The 15,143-nt window shown below is 42.6% G+C and overlaps 2 protein-coding genes across 5 annotated transcripts in view; one reads left to right on the top strand and one right to left on the bottom strand.

Annotated features, from left to right (window-relative positions):
* fgf14 (fibroblast growth factor 14) overlaps positions 1-10,490 on the top strand; it is an 86,846-nt gene extending 76,356 nt beyond the window's left edge. For all 3 annotated transcript variants that reach the window (XM_071513354.1, XM_071513356.1, XM_071513355.1), the window contains exons 4-5: positions 8,731-8,929; positions 10,348-10,490. In XM_071513354.1, coding sequence (XP_071369455.1) covers positions 8,731-8,929; positions 10,348-10,490 — 342 coding nt within the window. The remainder of the gene's footprint in view (positions 1-8,730; positions 8,930-10,347) is intronic.
* A 3,375-nt stretch (positions 10,491-13,865) lies between these two features.
* The window catches only part of itgbl1 (integrin, beta-like 1), a 34,779-nt gene continuing 33,501 nt past the window's right edge, over positions 13,866-15,143 (bottom strand). For both annotated transcript variants that reach the window (XM_071513367.1, XM_071513366.1), the window contains exon 11: positions 13,866-14,698. In XM_071513367.1, coding sequence (XP_071369468.1) covers positions 14,610-14,698 — 89 coding nt within the window. In that variant the 3' untranslated portion in view covers positions 13,866-14,609. The remainder of the gene's footprint in view (positions 14,699-15,143) is intronic.

Below are 15,143 nucleotides of genomic sequence, written 5' to 3'. Positions count from 1 at the left end.
AGGGATCACAGCGTTATTCTAGCGGTTTAGAGTAAGTTATACAGGTTCACTGCACTGCAAATCTGCCTTTATCTACATTGGACACATGGGGCAATAACTGTGTGATATAACCCTTGTACTTAATGACAACTGTCTATAATGCCAGTAGTAATAGTTAGGTCGACTGATGTAACGCTCTAGCATCCGGCTTATCTACTGTACTGCAAACCCCCACCTATGTGTGATTACTACATTGTTACCTCCCATAGTATTTCCACCCATGATGAACTCTCTCATGCCGCTTAGACACACAGACAGCTATAAGCCTTTGTCCTTCAGCCAGACAAGGGATTAACTCCAAGTTAAAACAAATATATTTTTAGACTATAGGCGCTATAGGCGCTTATTTACCTCTGCAAATACAAAGTTTCACAAATTCACATTTGTGAAAATGACACTTAACTTAAGCAAGCAATTTCACAAGAAACATCCTAGCTCGGTCACCATTTATGTTTGTTGCTTTAAGTACGGTTCAACTCTCGCCTTGAGGAAAATACAATGGGCATTGTGAAGAGTACATTAAAAGGCTGTTAAAGACAAGCATGAAAAATGACTCCATAGTTCAGGAGAGCAGGACATTCCTGGCCCATCAGATGATCCTTCATCTGTGGGGTTATCTGAGAAAGCCAGGGCCATTCATCAGGCTATTTCCCAGCTGACAACACTGGTTACATCACATTATCTACATGTTTATATTTACATTTTTCAGGTTTCTCAGGTGTAGATGTGGCATGCTGAATATGAAAATTAGAGCCCACTCTTTAACTCTCTATTTCTCAAACACTGCACACACACGCAGGCATGCACACACACACACACACACACACACACACACACACACGCACACATATGTCTTTGTGTAAGTCTGTATTATGCATGCTTTAGTGGTAAGATTGTCTGTCAGGTTTTTCACGCTGCACTGGTTGAGCCCTTTGGCCATAATAGGTTGGCTAAACAAACTGAGAGGGGCATAAATTCCCCCACTAACAACAACAACAACACCAGCAACAACAACAACTACATTTGGGGTTAATGAGCTAATATGTTAGAAAGCAACAGTGGTCAGCTTGTTTGCTTCATTAAGTATTGTGTACTATTTTCAGGTTCTGTGTTTGCCCATAGTTGCACTATTGAAGAAACATCCACTGTCATATTGTGAATATTGCACTTTAATATACTGTACAATGCACTCCAGAACAGGACTGAATGTTGTTCTCTCTTTAAGTGCTGCATTTTATTTCTGCAAATCAAGACTAGAGTTACTGCTAATATGAAGTAAATATGAGAGCTGAGAGGAGGGAAATGTTAAAGTGCAAAATAGCAAGAGAGAGAATCATTGACAAGAGTGAATCTACAAGGAAAGGACATGCACTTCCTCTTTGAAAAACTAGGACACTGTTCCTGAGAGTCTATGCAACAGAGACAGAGCAAGAGAGAGAGAGAAACAGCTTTATACCTGCAGACACCTCTCACATTTTTTTCTTTCTGCCTGTACAGTGTACCTCTGCCTCACAATGAGTGCTTATTTATTTCCTCTTGTGTGTACATGAACCTGTGTGTGTGTGTATGCACACATCTCTGGATTAGTGTGTGTTTGTGTGAGATTCCGAGATACGCTTGTCAGCTTGTTACAGAGGGCAGACGGCTGGCTTGCCTGACAAGAGATGACTAGCCAATCTAGCAAAAATCTGGCTGCCTTGACACCAATCTGGCACCAATTTACGGATCAACAACAGCACAGTGGACAGAGGCTGACACACACACACACACACACACACACACACACACACACACAGATACGACACACTGAGAGCTATTTGAAACCTCTCTGATCTAGGTGTGGGTGGTTTCTCTATGTTTGTGTGTTCGCTCACCCAAGGGCTGCGCCATGATACTTCTTTTTTTTATTTAGTTTGAACAACCCTTTACCATCTTTATAACGCAGACTTTGCTGTGTCCTTCAGTGAGTTCTTTCAAAGTGTTATGATTTGTGCCACTTTCCAGGCAACACTTTCTAGGTGTGCGGTTGTGTAAATTGACCCCATTGAAGGTGGAGTTTGAGGAGGATGCTCTCTATTTTGGGGCTCAGGGCATGTTGCATCCCCGGTCTGCTCCTCTGCTGAATCATTCATCAGTCTGACTGCTCCGTCTCCTGCTAGGTCATAACATGACAACCCGGAGGAAATAGAAGACACAAGTGTTAGATCTGAATGTGAAAATGCCATTCAAACGAGTTAAGAAGCGTCATCATTAATTTAAGTGTCATAATATCGGTTAATAGTTTATTGCAGTCTCAGAGAGCAGCAACAGTCTGTAAACAAGATTTCAGAGCATGGTGTGTGTGCGTGTGTGTGTGTGTGTGTGTAGGATGAGCCAGGGGAGTTGTGCTCGGCAAGTGTTAAAAATCGACACAGCTAAAGGGTCATCGTCTTCAGGGAAACTTTATTGAAAGCTTAAGTGCTTCTGGTGGTCAAACACTTTAAAAGCGTCAGTGCTTTTTGTCACCCACCTTTCAAAAATAGATATATACTGTATATACTCCATGATGCGAGGACAAGGAGACTAAGGCATTGCACAGAGAGATGGAGGAGAGTGGATTTGTGGAGAAGCACAACCTTTCACTTGTGAGGTTTGATGCGTTATCTGATCGCAGTGACGTTCCCAGAAAGAATAGCTGCTTCATATTTCACACAGTATCAAGTTTTAAATGCTTTTGAGTGCTCTCTCCTGGCTTGATGCTTTTTGGCTACAGATATGGAGGTCAAGGTGAGCTCCAATCTTTTCTTAAGTGAGCTATCTACCTTAATTACTAAGGAAATAAAATTTTCTATGGGCAGAGTACATGGGAGAATGAAAATTGTCTTGCTGTACTTTATTTTATGCTTTAGTCAGTGTTTGGTATTGCACAAAACAGTGAGAAATGCACATGTGTATCCAGATAACACAAGGCAAAATACCATCTAGAAATACACTTCAAAAGGATTCTCAAGGTTTCCTAAAAATTATGCAATTGCCATCATTATGAGCCTTGTTAAAGCCTTATTTGTTCATCAAGGATGAACTATTTGCACTTCAAATAGAAAAGTTAGTTTTTAATATTCAGCTTGCAACAAATAACTGTTAACTGTAGTACCCTGTCCATCTGTTCTCCTGAGTTTGCATGTAAGTGACACCATACATTCCACAAAATAATAGCAAGTGTTCTCTGAACTTAAATATAAGTAATTGCCATGTAAGCATAAGCAAAACATTTAATAATATTCAGTCTTCCCAGTGCAAATGCTGCTGGTCATGTCATGACAATGCACATCATGCAAGATAAAAAGCTCAGTATCTGTCAGCTGTATACTGTATCTGCACACAATTCATCCGGTCGTTTACTGGTAGCTCTCTTCATTTAGTCCCCGTCTCCTCTCCTCCTTTTGGTTTGGTAATCAGACAGGTCTGCTGAAGCCCCCATTGTCTGCACACTCTGTTGACGTGACTCTTATACATATGAGAGCAGCTTAGCATTGTGAATGCAGCTCAGCTTTCTGGAGGTTGACCTTTTTCCATGGATTAATAGGCTTTATGCTGGCAGCATTAATAAACAATTTCTTCATTTCCACACTGGGGTAGTGAGCAATCACTCTGCATATTAATGTCAGTTCCCTCCCTGTATCAGCCCCCTCTCACCTACTTTTAGGCAGCCTTGCTCGGCAATCACGACCCGCCGTGTGATTTTCCAAAGGATGTTCATTTCAGAGTGACTCTCTTGCTCTCTTGTCTTTTTATGTCATTTCACTCTTTATCGGGGCTTTTTATTTAAGACTCCCACTCTCTCCATCTGTCTCTGTCCATTTGTCTCTCTTTATCTTTCATCGTTTCTCCGTAGAAACTGCGTTCCTCCTCGGATCTGCCCCTTCCCCTCAACCCACTCTCCTCTCTCTCTCCTAGTCTCTCTCTCTCTGTCTCTTTTGCTGTGCCTCTCCCTCTCCCTGTTTATCTCCCTCCCTCCGTGTCCCTGTCTCTTTGCTTTGGTGAGAGGGCTGATTATGTGGGGCTGAGCAGTTCTGGCCCTCTCGCTGTCTGTGGCCAAGGTCAATTATGGCCTTCCATTCAGAGCATGGCCAATCAGGGGCCAGGGAGCCACTGATGTGGAGCGCCAGGCGGGGGGATCGAGCGGGGAGAAAATCAACCGTTTGGTGCCTCAAAAATGATTCGATTTGCCTCTGGTGTGAAGGTGTGAGCTGTGCACATATCTCCTTCTCCTTTCTCTCCTTCAGTGTCACCCATATTTTTCCAGTCGTATCAGTTTGATGTCATGCAGCATTATATGAACAGCTCACTATTTAGAGGTGATATTGTCACAAACCATTGCTTGTAGTTTCCTGATTGTTCCATTCAAATGCATCATGTGACAGGCTTCTTTAATTGAAACATTACATAATTACATAATGTACTTGTGCTGTGATTATAAATCATCTCAGATTTTCATTGTTCATTAAATATGGACTTATTGCTCATATAGAAGCATTAGAGTCAGCAGATCGGGATCATGTGTGTGACATTGATGCAGAGTACAGATTTTTTTGATATACTTTTGGTCTTCAGCAATAAAAAGCTTGAGGGGAAATGATGTTGAAGGAGGTTAAACAGTAAAGGAAGACATTGACAGATGGATGTTATTAGATGTAATCTTGCAGATAATTTTGATAGATCAAGTGGCAATAACCAAAACAGACAACATGATATTACAGCAGAATACAACAGTGGATTTTGCCTGCCTCCTGTGGGTCTTGTCTTGTGTGTACGGATGCATTGGGGATGCCCAGTCCCTTCCAATAGCACTTTGCTATCCTGGAGCCCCTCTCTGTTACCATGGAAACCCAAGAGCAAAGGTATGTGTCATGTTCTGGGCGCCCAGAAGAGGGAGGAAAAAAAACTGAAAGAAAGAGAAAAGGAAAGGGCTTGTCAGGAAAAGCGCAGTAGCAGCTGTCAGAAGGGAACAGCGGTTGTTTCACCTTAATAAAGTTTGCAAGCTGCAGATCAAACTGAAGACTGCCCCGGGGACATGTCTTAGCTATTTTACTGGGTGAATTAATATAGTGACCTGCATCAAACCTCTTCCACATACAAAGCATTTCAATCAATCTGTCAATATTTCATATTCATTCATTTAAAATGGATGAAGAGGGCAATGGGAGAGACGCATATCAAATGTAACACTTAGTGACATGAAATAAACAAAGAAGACAACATTATATAGCCAAGTGTCAAGTGTCATAAAATCTGTTCAGAATTATTGACCACAAAAGAAAAAAACTAAAAGCTGTCTGGAAACGGAAAACATGAAAAAAACACCCAGCTCTCTATTGACACTTGACACACTTAAAATGCAATCAACAAACAATGTGTCTGAAGAGAGCTCCTTTCACTGTTCGGATCTTCAAATCAGACTGATTTTGGTGACTGACAGCGTTACATCTCCGTTCATCATAAAACATTGCTCCAAAAACAAACCGCCTCCGCCTGTTCTGCCCCCGTAAACACAGACAGGCATTTTGTGTGTTTACATAAAGGCTTGTGATTAGCCCCAATTATGGCCTTGGCATCAGGTTGTGTGATTGCTTAGGCTCGGGGCTGTTTTGCAAAGCAGGAAGGCGCCTTATGAGTAATCAGAGCCGGGCCCAACCTGGACTGGCATAGAAATGATCTGGCTAATTACAGCAGCCAACCAACCTGCAATGCAGCTCACCTGACGAGGAAGAAGTGGAATTAATTACCTAATTGAAGCAACTCAGGGAACCATGAAGGTAAAACTGTTTGCCTTCTAATCGGCTCAGCAACAGAGTTTGCTTCAGTGCGAGAAGAGCATGTTTTAATGCTCTTTTAGACAGCACATCGGGAGAACAAAGGTTATTTGGATCAACGAGTGAAGCAGTGCAATGAAGACATTTGTTAAAGCCTGTGTTGTTGGCAGGGGATCACCCCAAGGCGAGTCTTACATCATCTATCACAGCCCTCTGTTGCGGTACCTGTATCATTCTTATCATATAGGAAACCCAACTCATCTCCCCACTAGTTCCCTCTTAAGATGAGACTGCTCTTACGTAACCTGGTATCTGTTAAGTGTTAACTGCACTATACAGTGTGTACTAACCTATCCCCCCACCCTGCCTGTCCCGGCAGACAGGAGACAGGCCTGCCTCTCTGACAACTCGGACATGATAAGCGGCCTGTTGATAAACTGCTGTTTGCTGCCGACACACAATAAATCCTCATGTGCATCAGAAAATGAATAATGATGGGGTTGAGCATGGCATAGTCCAGAGGGAATGTTTATTTATTTGATATTAAACATGCCAGAAAGCCTCGTGCTCGGGGTTTAATCGCATAAGGCTGCCTTTTTATAGCATCAGCCTGCAACGTCTCTGCCTGTCAATGGATTGTTCTGCTCAGCCTCTACTGTCTGCTATCGTAGCAAGATTAATAGTCCTGATCCTAATCTGTACATTATAGAATTCTCTCCTAGAATAGTCTCATGTTAATTCTCTTGTGTAATGCAATCACTGGCTAGACGGACCGAAGTCAGAATATAGGATTTCCCAACGCATATCTCACTGCTCTTTGCCTGCATTGACATCATTGACTAATTACAGGGCATGGAATCACAACACTTCACACTGTGGTTTCTGATGTTACAACATCCCAACTGGTGCTCATGTTATGCACGTACGCCTTCCACTCAGAAATATCTACGAGTTCTCAATCAAGGATAAAGAGGAGCTCTCAGAATGCAGCTGGCTGCTTCTCACGGTCATTATGGTCATCCAAAGTGTCTCTCAGTTCCTTTCCGCCCAGCACTGCTTTCAGTGGAATACTGCCTGGTGGTTAAGCTCTGACAGGAGTAATTTAGCACAGGGCTAATAACGGCTATTATGGCGTGGTGTGTCGTGTGTTCGGAACTGAGCGTTTAGCCCATAAATAACCCCCAGTGCGGCGAGGAGATTTAGCAGCAGCTCCTAACAGGGGCCTTAATATCAGGGTCCAATCAGCACATGGAAATATTACTGAGAATTACATTAAGGGAAAACTTGAACATCAAGGGTTTTTACTTTATGGATATTTCTTTTAAGGTATCAGCCACATTTTGCCTAGCATTTAATGTGTGATAATCAATCCTCCCAAATGTATAAGCTAATGTTGAATCCCTTTCTTTACCTTCACCCAAATAGTCAAGTCAAGCATGATTTATTGTCATTCAACCATACAGAAGAACAAAATGGCGTTCCTTCAGGACTCACAGTGAAACAAGACAACACACGACACTACACAACATTTAAACTACATTTAGACAACATTTAGTGCAATAATCTATACCCTCAAATACATACACATTAGACCACAGACCCCTGGTTGATAAGTCTGAGAAAATTTTTTGATGTTGGATATGATTTAGTACAGAAATTAATACCTGTCTATAGTGTCATCCGTACACGCTCTCTCACTGTGTTAACTTTTAGGGTGTGTAATAACAGTGAAAATAAACTATTCCTCATTTTCCCCGAGAATCCTCTCAAGGACTCCTGTTGGTCCCCTGACCCCACTTTGGGAACCACTGCAGAAAAGAGACATACTCCTCCGAGGCTTTATACATAGAATACTGATGGCGGTTTTGGGGAGCAGCTCAGTGTGAATTCCTCACAACAGATGTGCTAAGACCTCTCCAGTGGTGATGAGCGTGCTTTGATTAATACACCCCGATGAATGCCTTTATTTTTAGCCAGGCGGGACGGACAGTGTGGAAACGCTTTTTATTACCATCCTGGTCGGAGAGGAACGGGGAACAGCAGAGAGAGATATGGTGCTTCAGTGTTCATTTGTCATTGACGAATTGGGGTGTAAAGGATGGAGAAGTCACTGGATTAGTTCTGTCGTTATTCACACAAAGTATAGAAGGCAGTCACGGACAAATTGGTACTAGGAGAGATAGTATTTGGGAAATTGCAAAGAATGATCCTTTCTGTGTTTTGCCAATTGGATAAACTATAAGCCCTGTGAAAACACTTTGAGGAACAGCAGAGCAGAGTCTACATACTGCAGGTCATGAGTGTCTGCCTTGCCTTCTGTGAGAAATAGCTGATTTTACCAGTGCTGAGGTGCTGGGGTCAGAGCCTAACAATATATGCTTTCTGCTGGGAACATGAGCTAATTGACTAAACCAGTGCTCTTACATCTGATGTCAAGGTTAAGGCCAAGGAGAGAATGAGAGTTGCATTTCATCACAGCAGGCTATTAGGCCGGGCTTGAATCAGACATGATTATAGCCGGTTAGACTCTCTCTATACTGTAGCTATAGCTCAGGACACTGCAGCGCTTGTCTTTTTCAAGACAGGTGGAAGAATGGAGTCCACTTTACCTGGCGAGGCACTTTCTGCGCCCGCCATAGCATTAATCTGTACATTGCAAGCATGAAATGAAGGTGGCATTCATCCTTGTGACCTCCACATAGGGCTATATGTTCAAATATGAATTATGAATCAGATTTCAGTGTCTTTCCTGTCGAATGTGAAATATGAATTATTAAGTCGTGTCTGTTTGAATGTCGCCTACATATATTATAGTCAAATGAAACCTCTTGTCCAATGTTTTGGGTCCAAAAAGCCCCCATTCTTACAGTCTTTCTGCTCCTTGTGTCTGTCTTTGCAGGAACTCTTTACGGCGGAATGCAAGTTCAAAGAGTCGGTGTTTGAGAACTACTATGTGATCTACTCGTCCATGTTGTACAGACAACAGGAGTCGGGGAGAGCTTGGTTCCTAGGGCTCAATAAAGAGGGCCAAGCCATGAAGGGGAATCGAGTGAAGAAAACAAAACCAGCTGCTCACTTCCTGCCCAAGCCATTAGAAGGTACCCCATAGGCGCTTAGAGATCTAATAACAACATTGTTATGATGATACTTGATTATGCAACTGTGGTTTTATACACCATGTGAGGTATTAAGGAGTTTCATCTATCACACTTTCAACCCCATGTACATTTCTGAGGGAGCAGCCACAGCTAAAGCCTGTCACATCACAACAGGGTTCCCATCAAAGGCATGATCCCTTCCCGAGTAACAGCACTGCCGTGTGAAAGATAGTAATCCATCTTTGACATGTAATTTGTATTTATGGGGCGGTTCATAATTTACTGCTGCTATAAACATATACACTCAGTGAGCACTTTATTAGGAACACCAGTACACCTTCATATTCATGCAATTATCCAATCAGACAATCATGTGGCAGCAGTGCAATGCATAGGATCATGCAGGTACAGGTCAGCAGCTTCAGTTAATGTTCACATCAAACATCAGAATGGGGAACAAATTATAATCTCAGGGACTTTGACCGTGGCATGGTTGTTGGTGCCAGACGGGCTGTTTTGAGTATTTCTGAAACTGCTGATTTCCTGGGATTTTCACGTACAACAGTCTCTAGAGTTTACACAGAATGGTGTGAAAAACAAAAAACATCCAGTGAGCGGCGGTTCTGCGGCCTTGTTGATGAGAAAGGTCAGAGGAGAACGGCCAGACTGGTTCAAGCTGACAGAAAGGCGATAGTAACTCAGATAACTACTCTTTACAACTGTGGTGAGCAGAAAAGCGTCTCAGAATGCACAACACATCGAACCTTGAGGTGGATGTCACTTTGGTAGCTGGTTTACATTGAGCTAAAAGTTGATCCCTATCCAGTATAAGTAAGGTGTTCCTAATAAAGTGCTCGGTGAGTGTAGGAGCCGGGACAGTTCTGTCTGTGTAGCCATGAAATGTTGATAGTTTATGGTGTGGCAGCAGATGCCCAAATCACTCTCGTCAGCTCCCAGCCTGATGTGTTTCCATTATTTAACATGGAATCAAGTTGAAGTGTGCTGTCAAGACAGTAATACAGCTGTAGTGCAGCGGCTGTAAAGTGGGGGATAATGAGACTGTTTTGGCTGTTTGTCCAAAAGCCTTTGGTTATATTCAGATTCAGTCCTCAGAGAGAAAGGAACGAGTTAGAATGGTAGCAGCCCACAGGCGAAAAAAACAACCATCTGATTCTGTTTTTTCTGTAAATTATGTCTTCAATGCAGGTTTTTGAAGCATGTCCAAAGGATCTGATTCTATAGGGAAACCTTTGAAAAAAGCAAGGAGCCATTGTTAGGGAGAGATGACACATGAATAGCTTTAGATGCCAGCAATCCAAGGCTAGGGAAAGAGGAGACATCTTCCAGAGGTTTTTACTAACAGCTTTCTCCCTTATCTCCCTGTTTTCTGTTTTCTCTCTGTTGTCTGCTCCTTCCAGTTGCCATGTACAGAGAGCCATCGTTGCATGATGTTGGAGAGACAGTGCCCAAGGCGGCGGTACCTCCCAGTAAAAGCACAAGTGAGCCGGCGGTGATGAACGGAGGTAAACCTGTCAGCAAGCCCGATAAGCCCGCCACATAGCCACACCTGACCAGCGCAGAGTGTGTGTGTGTGTGTGGAGGGGGGGACATGATGGAGGCAGGGCTTTTCCCTACTAGACTCCAAACCCTCTTTCTTCTGCGGATCAGATCCAGGCGAACCTTCCTTCCTTTCTTCTCCTCCTCCTGCTCCTCCTCCTCCACCTCGTCCTCCCTCTCTCCAGCTGTCTCATCATGGGTGGGTGGATTCCGAGGAGGCCGAGTGTCTCCGGCACAGGAGGGAAGAGGACCTCTGATCATGGAATGCCTTTAGATTCCTCTGTAACTGTGAGAATCCATGAGAATGACGCGTGTTTCACAGCCACACTCGTGGCACCTTGCTTGCTGATGGTTCATCCAAGAAAACCCCCCTCTATAATGCCCTGTTGCAGCAGAGTCTGTGTAACTTCAGATCTATTTTCTATACCACAGTTCACCAGCTATGTTCTGGGGTAGAGACTGTACAGATAGAGTAAATACTTGGACTGTCATCCTCTATTTTTTACGAGTATGTTCCCGTCTCCCTCTCTTTCTATCTCCAGTCACACACTTTTCTCTTTGTCAAGTAACTTAGAAAAGAAAAAAACATTTTGCAAGGGCAATGTGTGATTTTCTAAGACACACATTCACGCCAATGTGGTCTAATCAACATACAAACACAAACATATGTAAAGAATCCCAATATTCCTCTTGCCTACTGTAAAACATGCACACAGAGAGACACACACGCACACACACATGCACACAGTCTGTGGGGAGGTGAAAATCAGAGTCTTAGACTGAGTGTTGCCTTTTTACGGCCAGATAAAAACACTGGAGGCTGGCAGATAGCTCCCGCAATCATAGTTGATGAAGTGCTAATTACCCCCACTGCAATCAATGCGAGGAGCCCCCCACACACATACAAACACACAGACACACACTCATAAGCAGATGTGCATGTGGGTGGGAGAGCGCTGTAAGGAGTGGTGTATACATATCACTATCTAAATCCCACCAGCGGTTCAGTCCGCCTCCTCTGGTAAATAGAAACCTGAAGTCTATTTTTCTTTAATCTTATTTCAGAGCGTGGGCTCTAGGAATATCTCTAGGCCTTGTAGGCCTCTGTCCCTCACTCGCTGACTTCTCTGAACTACGAGGCGAGGCTTATGGCTTTGACTCAGATGGTCTATAACTGCAGCACTGGCAGCCATCTTATGGCAGCGTCTACTTAAAGCCAGAAAACAACATGGCTGAATACCAGTAGGCGACATTTATACTGGCTGCATCCCCGTTCTGTTCAGCAAACTAAAGCATGGGCAAGGTTAGTATTGTGTTCTCTCTTCTTGCAGCAGTAATACAAGAGATGGCTTATATTGTAACATTTTCACTGTATAAAACTTAGGGAAAATGACTATTAAAAAAACATAACTTTTTAAATGACTAGATATTATGAGAGGATTTGTCTCCTAGCTCAGCATGCAGAGTCCAGTACCAATCATCTTGGCCTATCATGTGCCTGTTTGGACCTTGATTCCCGGCATGCAAAAACAGGTTCCCAGTCCCCACTGGGCCAAAGGTGCCTCACCCACCCAATACATCCAGTAGAGGACACGTAGCATTATCCAGCCAACAACCGTCACATCTCACTCAGATCCATTCATTCTGAAATGACCAAAGTCTTTTTCATCCCAGAAGAACTGATTCTTTCAAAAAAGAAAACAAATCTGATTCTCTTTCTGATTCAATTCATCAAAGCTTTCACTGTGATAGTATTTGTTCTGTCCAAAAGAATCATGGAAGAATCACCTCTGCTAGACCTTTGGGTGATGCTCTGAAAGGTCTTGACTGATGTCATTTTGGAGAGGCTAGGGATACCTTGAATTATTCACATGCATGTATTTCTACAAAGGACGAGGTATGGGTAAAGTTCTTTGCTGGTATATGTTAGTTAATGAGTACTGTAGTTTGGTTTGGGCGTTGAATGGGCATGTTCTTGGCTATGGCACATTCATAGATAATCTAAAGGTAATCCACTGCACTTTCTGTTCTCATTTCCATCACGACTGTTAGCAGTTTATCAGCGTTCTGTCTGATTCTATCAACCGATTTATAGCATTTGTCTTGCTTTATCGATTTTCCTAATAGTTTTGATAGATAAGATATAGAATGTTAAGTAGACTGATGCTACTGTATGCTGCTAAAATTGCAACTATATTAAGAAATTGATTTGGTAAATATAATTTCCTGAGTTTATTGGGATTACAAGTGACCATTTCTTATTACGGGACATTGAAGCACATTAGTTAGACTTCAACATTTGTCTGTACAAAGCTGTTAATGCTATAATGAAAATGAAGTACTACTGTATACACACAGGAGCTGAAAACCACTGTAGTTGTATTTGGGGCCGATGTCTGTCCTCAATTACAACCAATCACTTTCCCCATTGATGAACTCTACATGCTGGGCTGGCTACTCCAGCCCTGCAGTCCAGTTAACTGGCTCCTCCGAGGCTGACTTTATTTTTGTAAATGACTGGTGTGTAAATGTACATCTCTGTTTGATCTCTGTAGCCACCGTTTCGTTTGTCCGTTCTTTTCATTTATCTCGTATACGGGTCGTGTGTGATGTCGTCTTCTGATCCTGACAGTTGCCACTTTTGTTTTCCTGTCCCACTTTCTTCAGATATGTCACAAGGAGAACCTTCTAGCAAACTTAGTTTCTTTGTTACCTGTGCTTCTGTTCTCAACCTCTTATTTTGTACGTGGTCCCATCTGTTGCATGGGGAGAGGATGGCATTGATGAACTGCATGTAGTAGGCTATGTCTATCAAGAACTGTTGGTATGTACCGCTAATTTTACATACATATATGCAACGAGTTTGTCTGCACTGTACAGTTTGTGTTTGTTGTATACACATATACAACATATTGAATAAAATATTTATATAAAGGTGTACTGTAATGTCAGTAACATACTTAATGCAATATAGTGTGCAGTATATTATTGCACCTGTCATTTTGATGGGACAAATAAAACAGAGGGGTTGGCTAGTACTTAAAGCATGAAAAAGGCCAAAGTAGAATTTACATTAAATTTTCTTTGTGACTTCTTATCGGTCCTCTTTTCAAGTGGTGATTGAGCTCTTGTGTCAATGCAGCTCTCATCCCCTGATACCACCTTTCGAAGTGACATGGACATCCAGCATGCCACAACTGAACTATGTATGTCCTCTCTTTGTTTCTACCACTTACAATTTAACCTTATCACTAGTATGAGTTGAGTGAGAAATGTCCTTTGTGTACCTTACAGTACAGTATGGGTTTCATGGCAGATTGTTATGGATTGGTTGTTTTCTAAAGGTGGAGAAGAATAGGCACTATTAAAATGATTTATTTTCAAAAATATATATATACCATTGCAAGTATGCCCATTGGAGTTATGTCATGTTATAACAAATTTGTAACCATGTATGATTAAGGTCTTCGCATTGTTTTCCATGCAAAATGTTGTGTCATGCGGCACATTTAATGTTTTATTATTAAAAACAAATAAAAACCTCAAACAATACCTCTGACTTGAGTGCAGGGTGAACATTGAGTCCAATCTGTGAAAAAGCACTTTGTACCAATTATTAACAGACATACCCCCGCAAAATCCCACATATTCCAAAAAAATCACCTTAATAATAAAACATTCTCTTCTCTTCTCAACATCTGAATTGTTTATGAACCTGCATCCTATTATGTGTAGCTCTCTGGAATATGTAAGCATTCCTATATAAACAATTTTCATACATATAGTTGTATTGGAAACATATAAAAGGTTACATTGTAATGTGTTCTAAACAGAAAAAAAAATGCTTTTTGCTTCCATGGTTGTTTCTTTCTCGCATACAAAACACAGTTTTAATAAAGATAATTTGTAACCAGTACAATGAATGAATGAATGCTGTTATACAAGTGATATGCAGAAATCGGAATGAAGTATTACATCCACGTTTGGTTTTGGCTTCTTTTTTCTCCCTCCTCCGACGTTCACCAGGCTGTGGTGTTTTCGCAGCCTGGTCGGGACCGCAGGTGGAGCTCCTGGTGGCCCCGGGCAGCCAGGCCTCGGTCTGTGCGTCAGTGTCCCGCTCCCCTCAGTACTCCGTCCCCACCCAGATCTCGCAAGCGTTCCCCGTCCAGCCGTCCCAGCATTCGCAGTTGCCGCAGCTGCACAATCCGTTCCCTGCAACAACATGTGAGAAGGAAAGCTGTGAATTGAAAGAGCTGTGCCATTGTGCCTGACCTTTAACAAGGTTCCTCTTTTCACACCCCGCTTCCCTGGGTGCAGCTCTGTGATGGGGACTGGAGACAGGCTGCACTGCTGAGCACCATTTTTAGTTTCACAGTGCTGTGTCCCACTCAGCAGCAGGCAAAACTCTGGGATAACTAAGAGCGAAAAATGATAAAGTTATCCACCACAGAGAGCTGGCATCATTACAACTCTCCTCTCAGATATCCAAAAGTATAAATGTGTTTGTGTCTGTAGTCTGGCCTCCTCCTCGTCTTCTTTTTATTGAACGGCGGTGATAACATCCTACTCTGGGTGTTAACCCGGCACCTCCGAGCGCTCCGCATGTCAAATGCTGAGCTGTCAGAGGGAAACGCCGGGGTTAGGAGGTGGACGCCTG

The sequence above is a fragment of the Centroberyx affinis genome, unplaced genomic scaffold, assembly GCF_046629955.1.
Source record: "Centroberyx affinis isolate AG114_WGS23_722 - 3 ecotype Tasmania unplaced genomic scaffold, CSIRO-AGI_Caff_v1 ptg007038l_1, whole genome shotgun sequence".
NCBI lineage: Eukaryota > Metazoa > Chordata > Actinopteri > Beryciformes > Berycidae > Centroberyx > Centroberyx affinis.
Note: the sequence above shows the minus strand (reverse complement) of the source record. Positions and strands in the feature narration are given on the sequence as shown.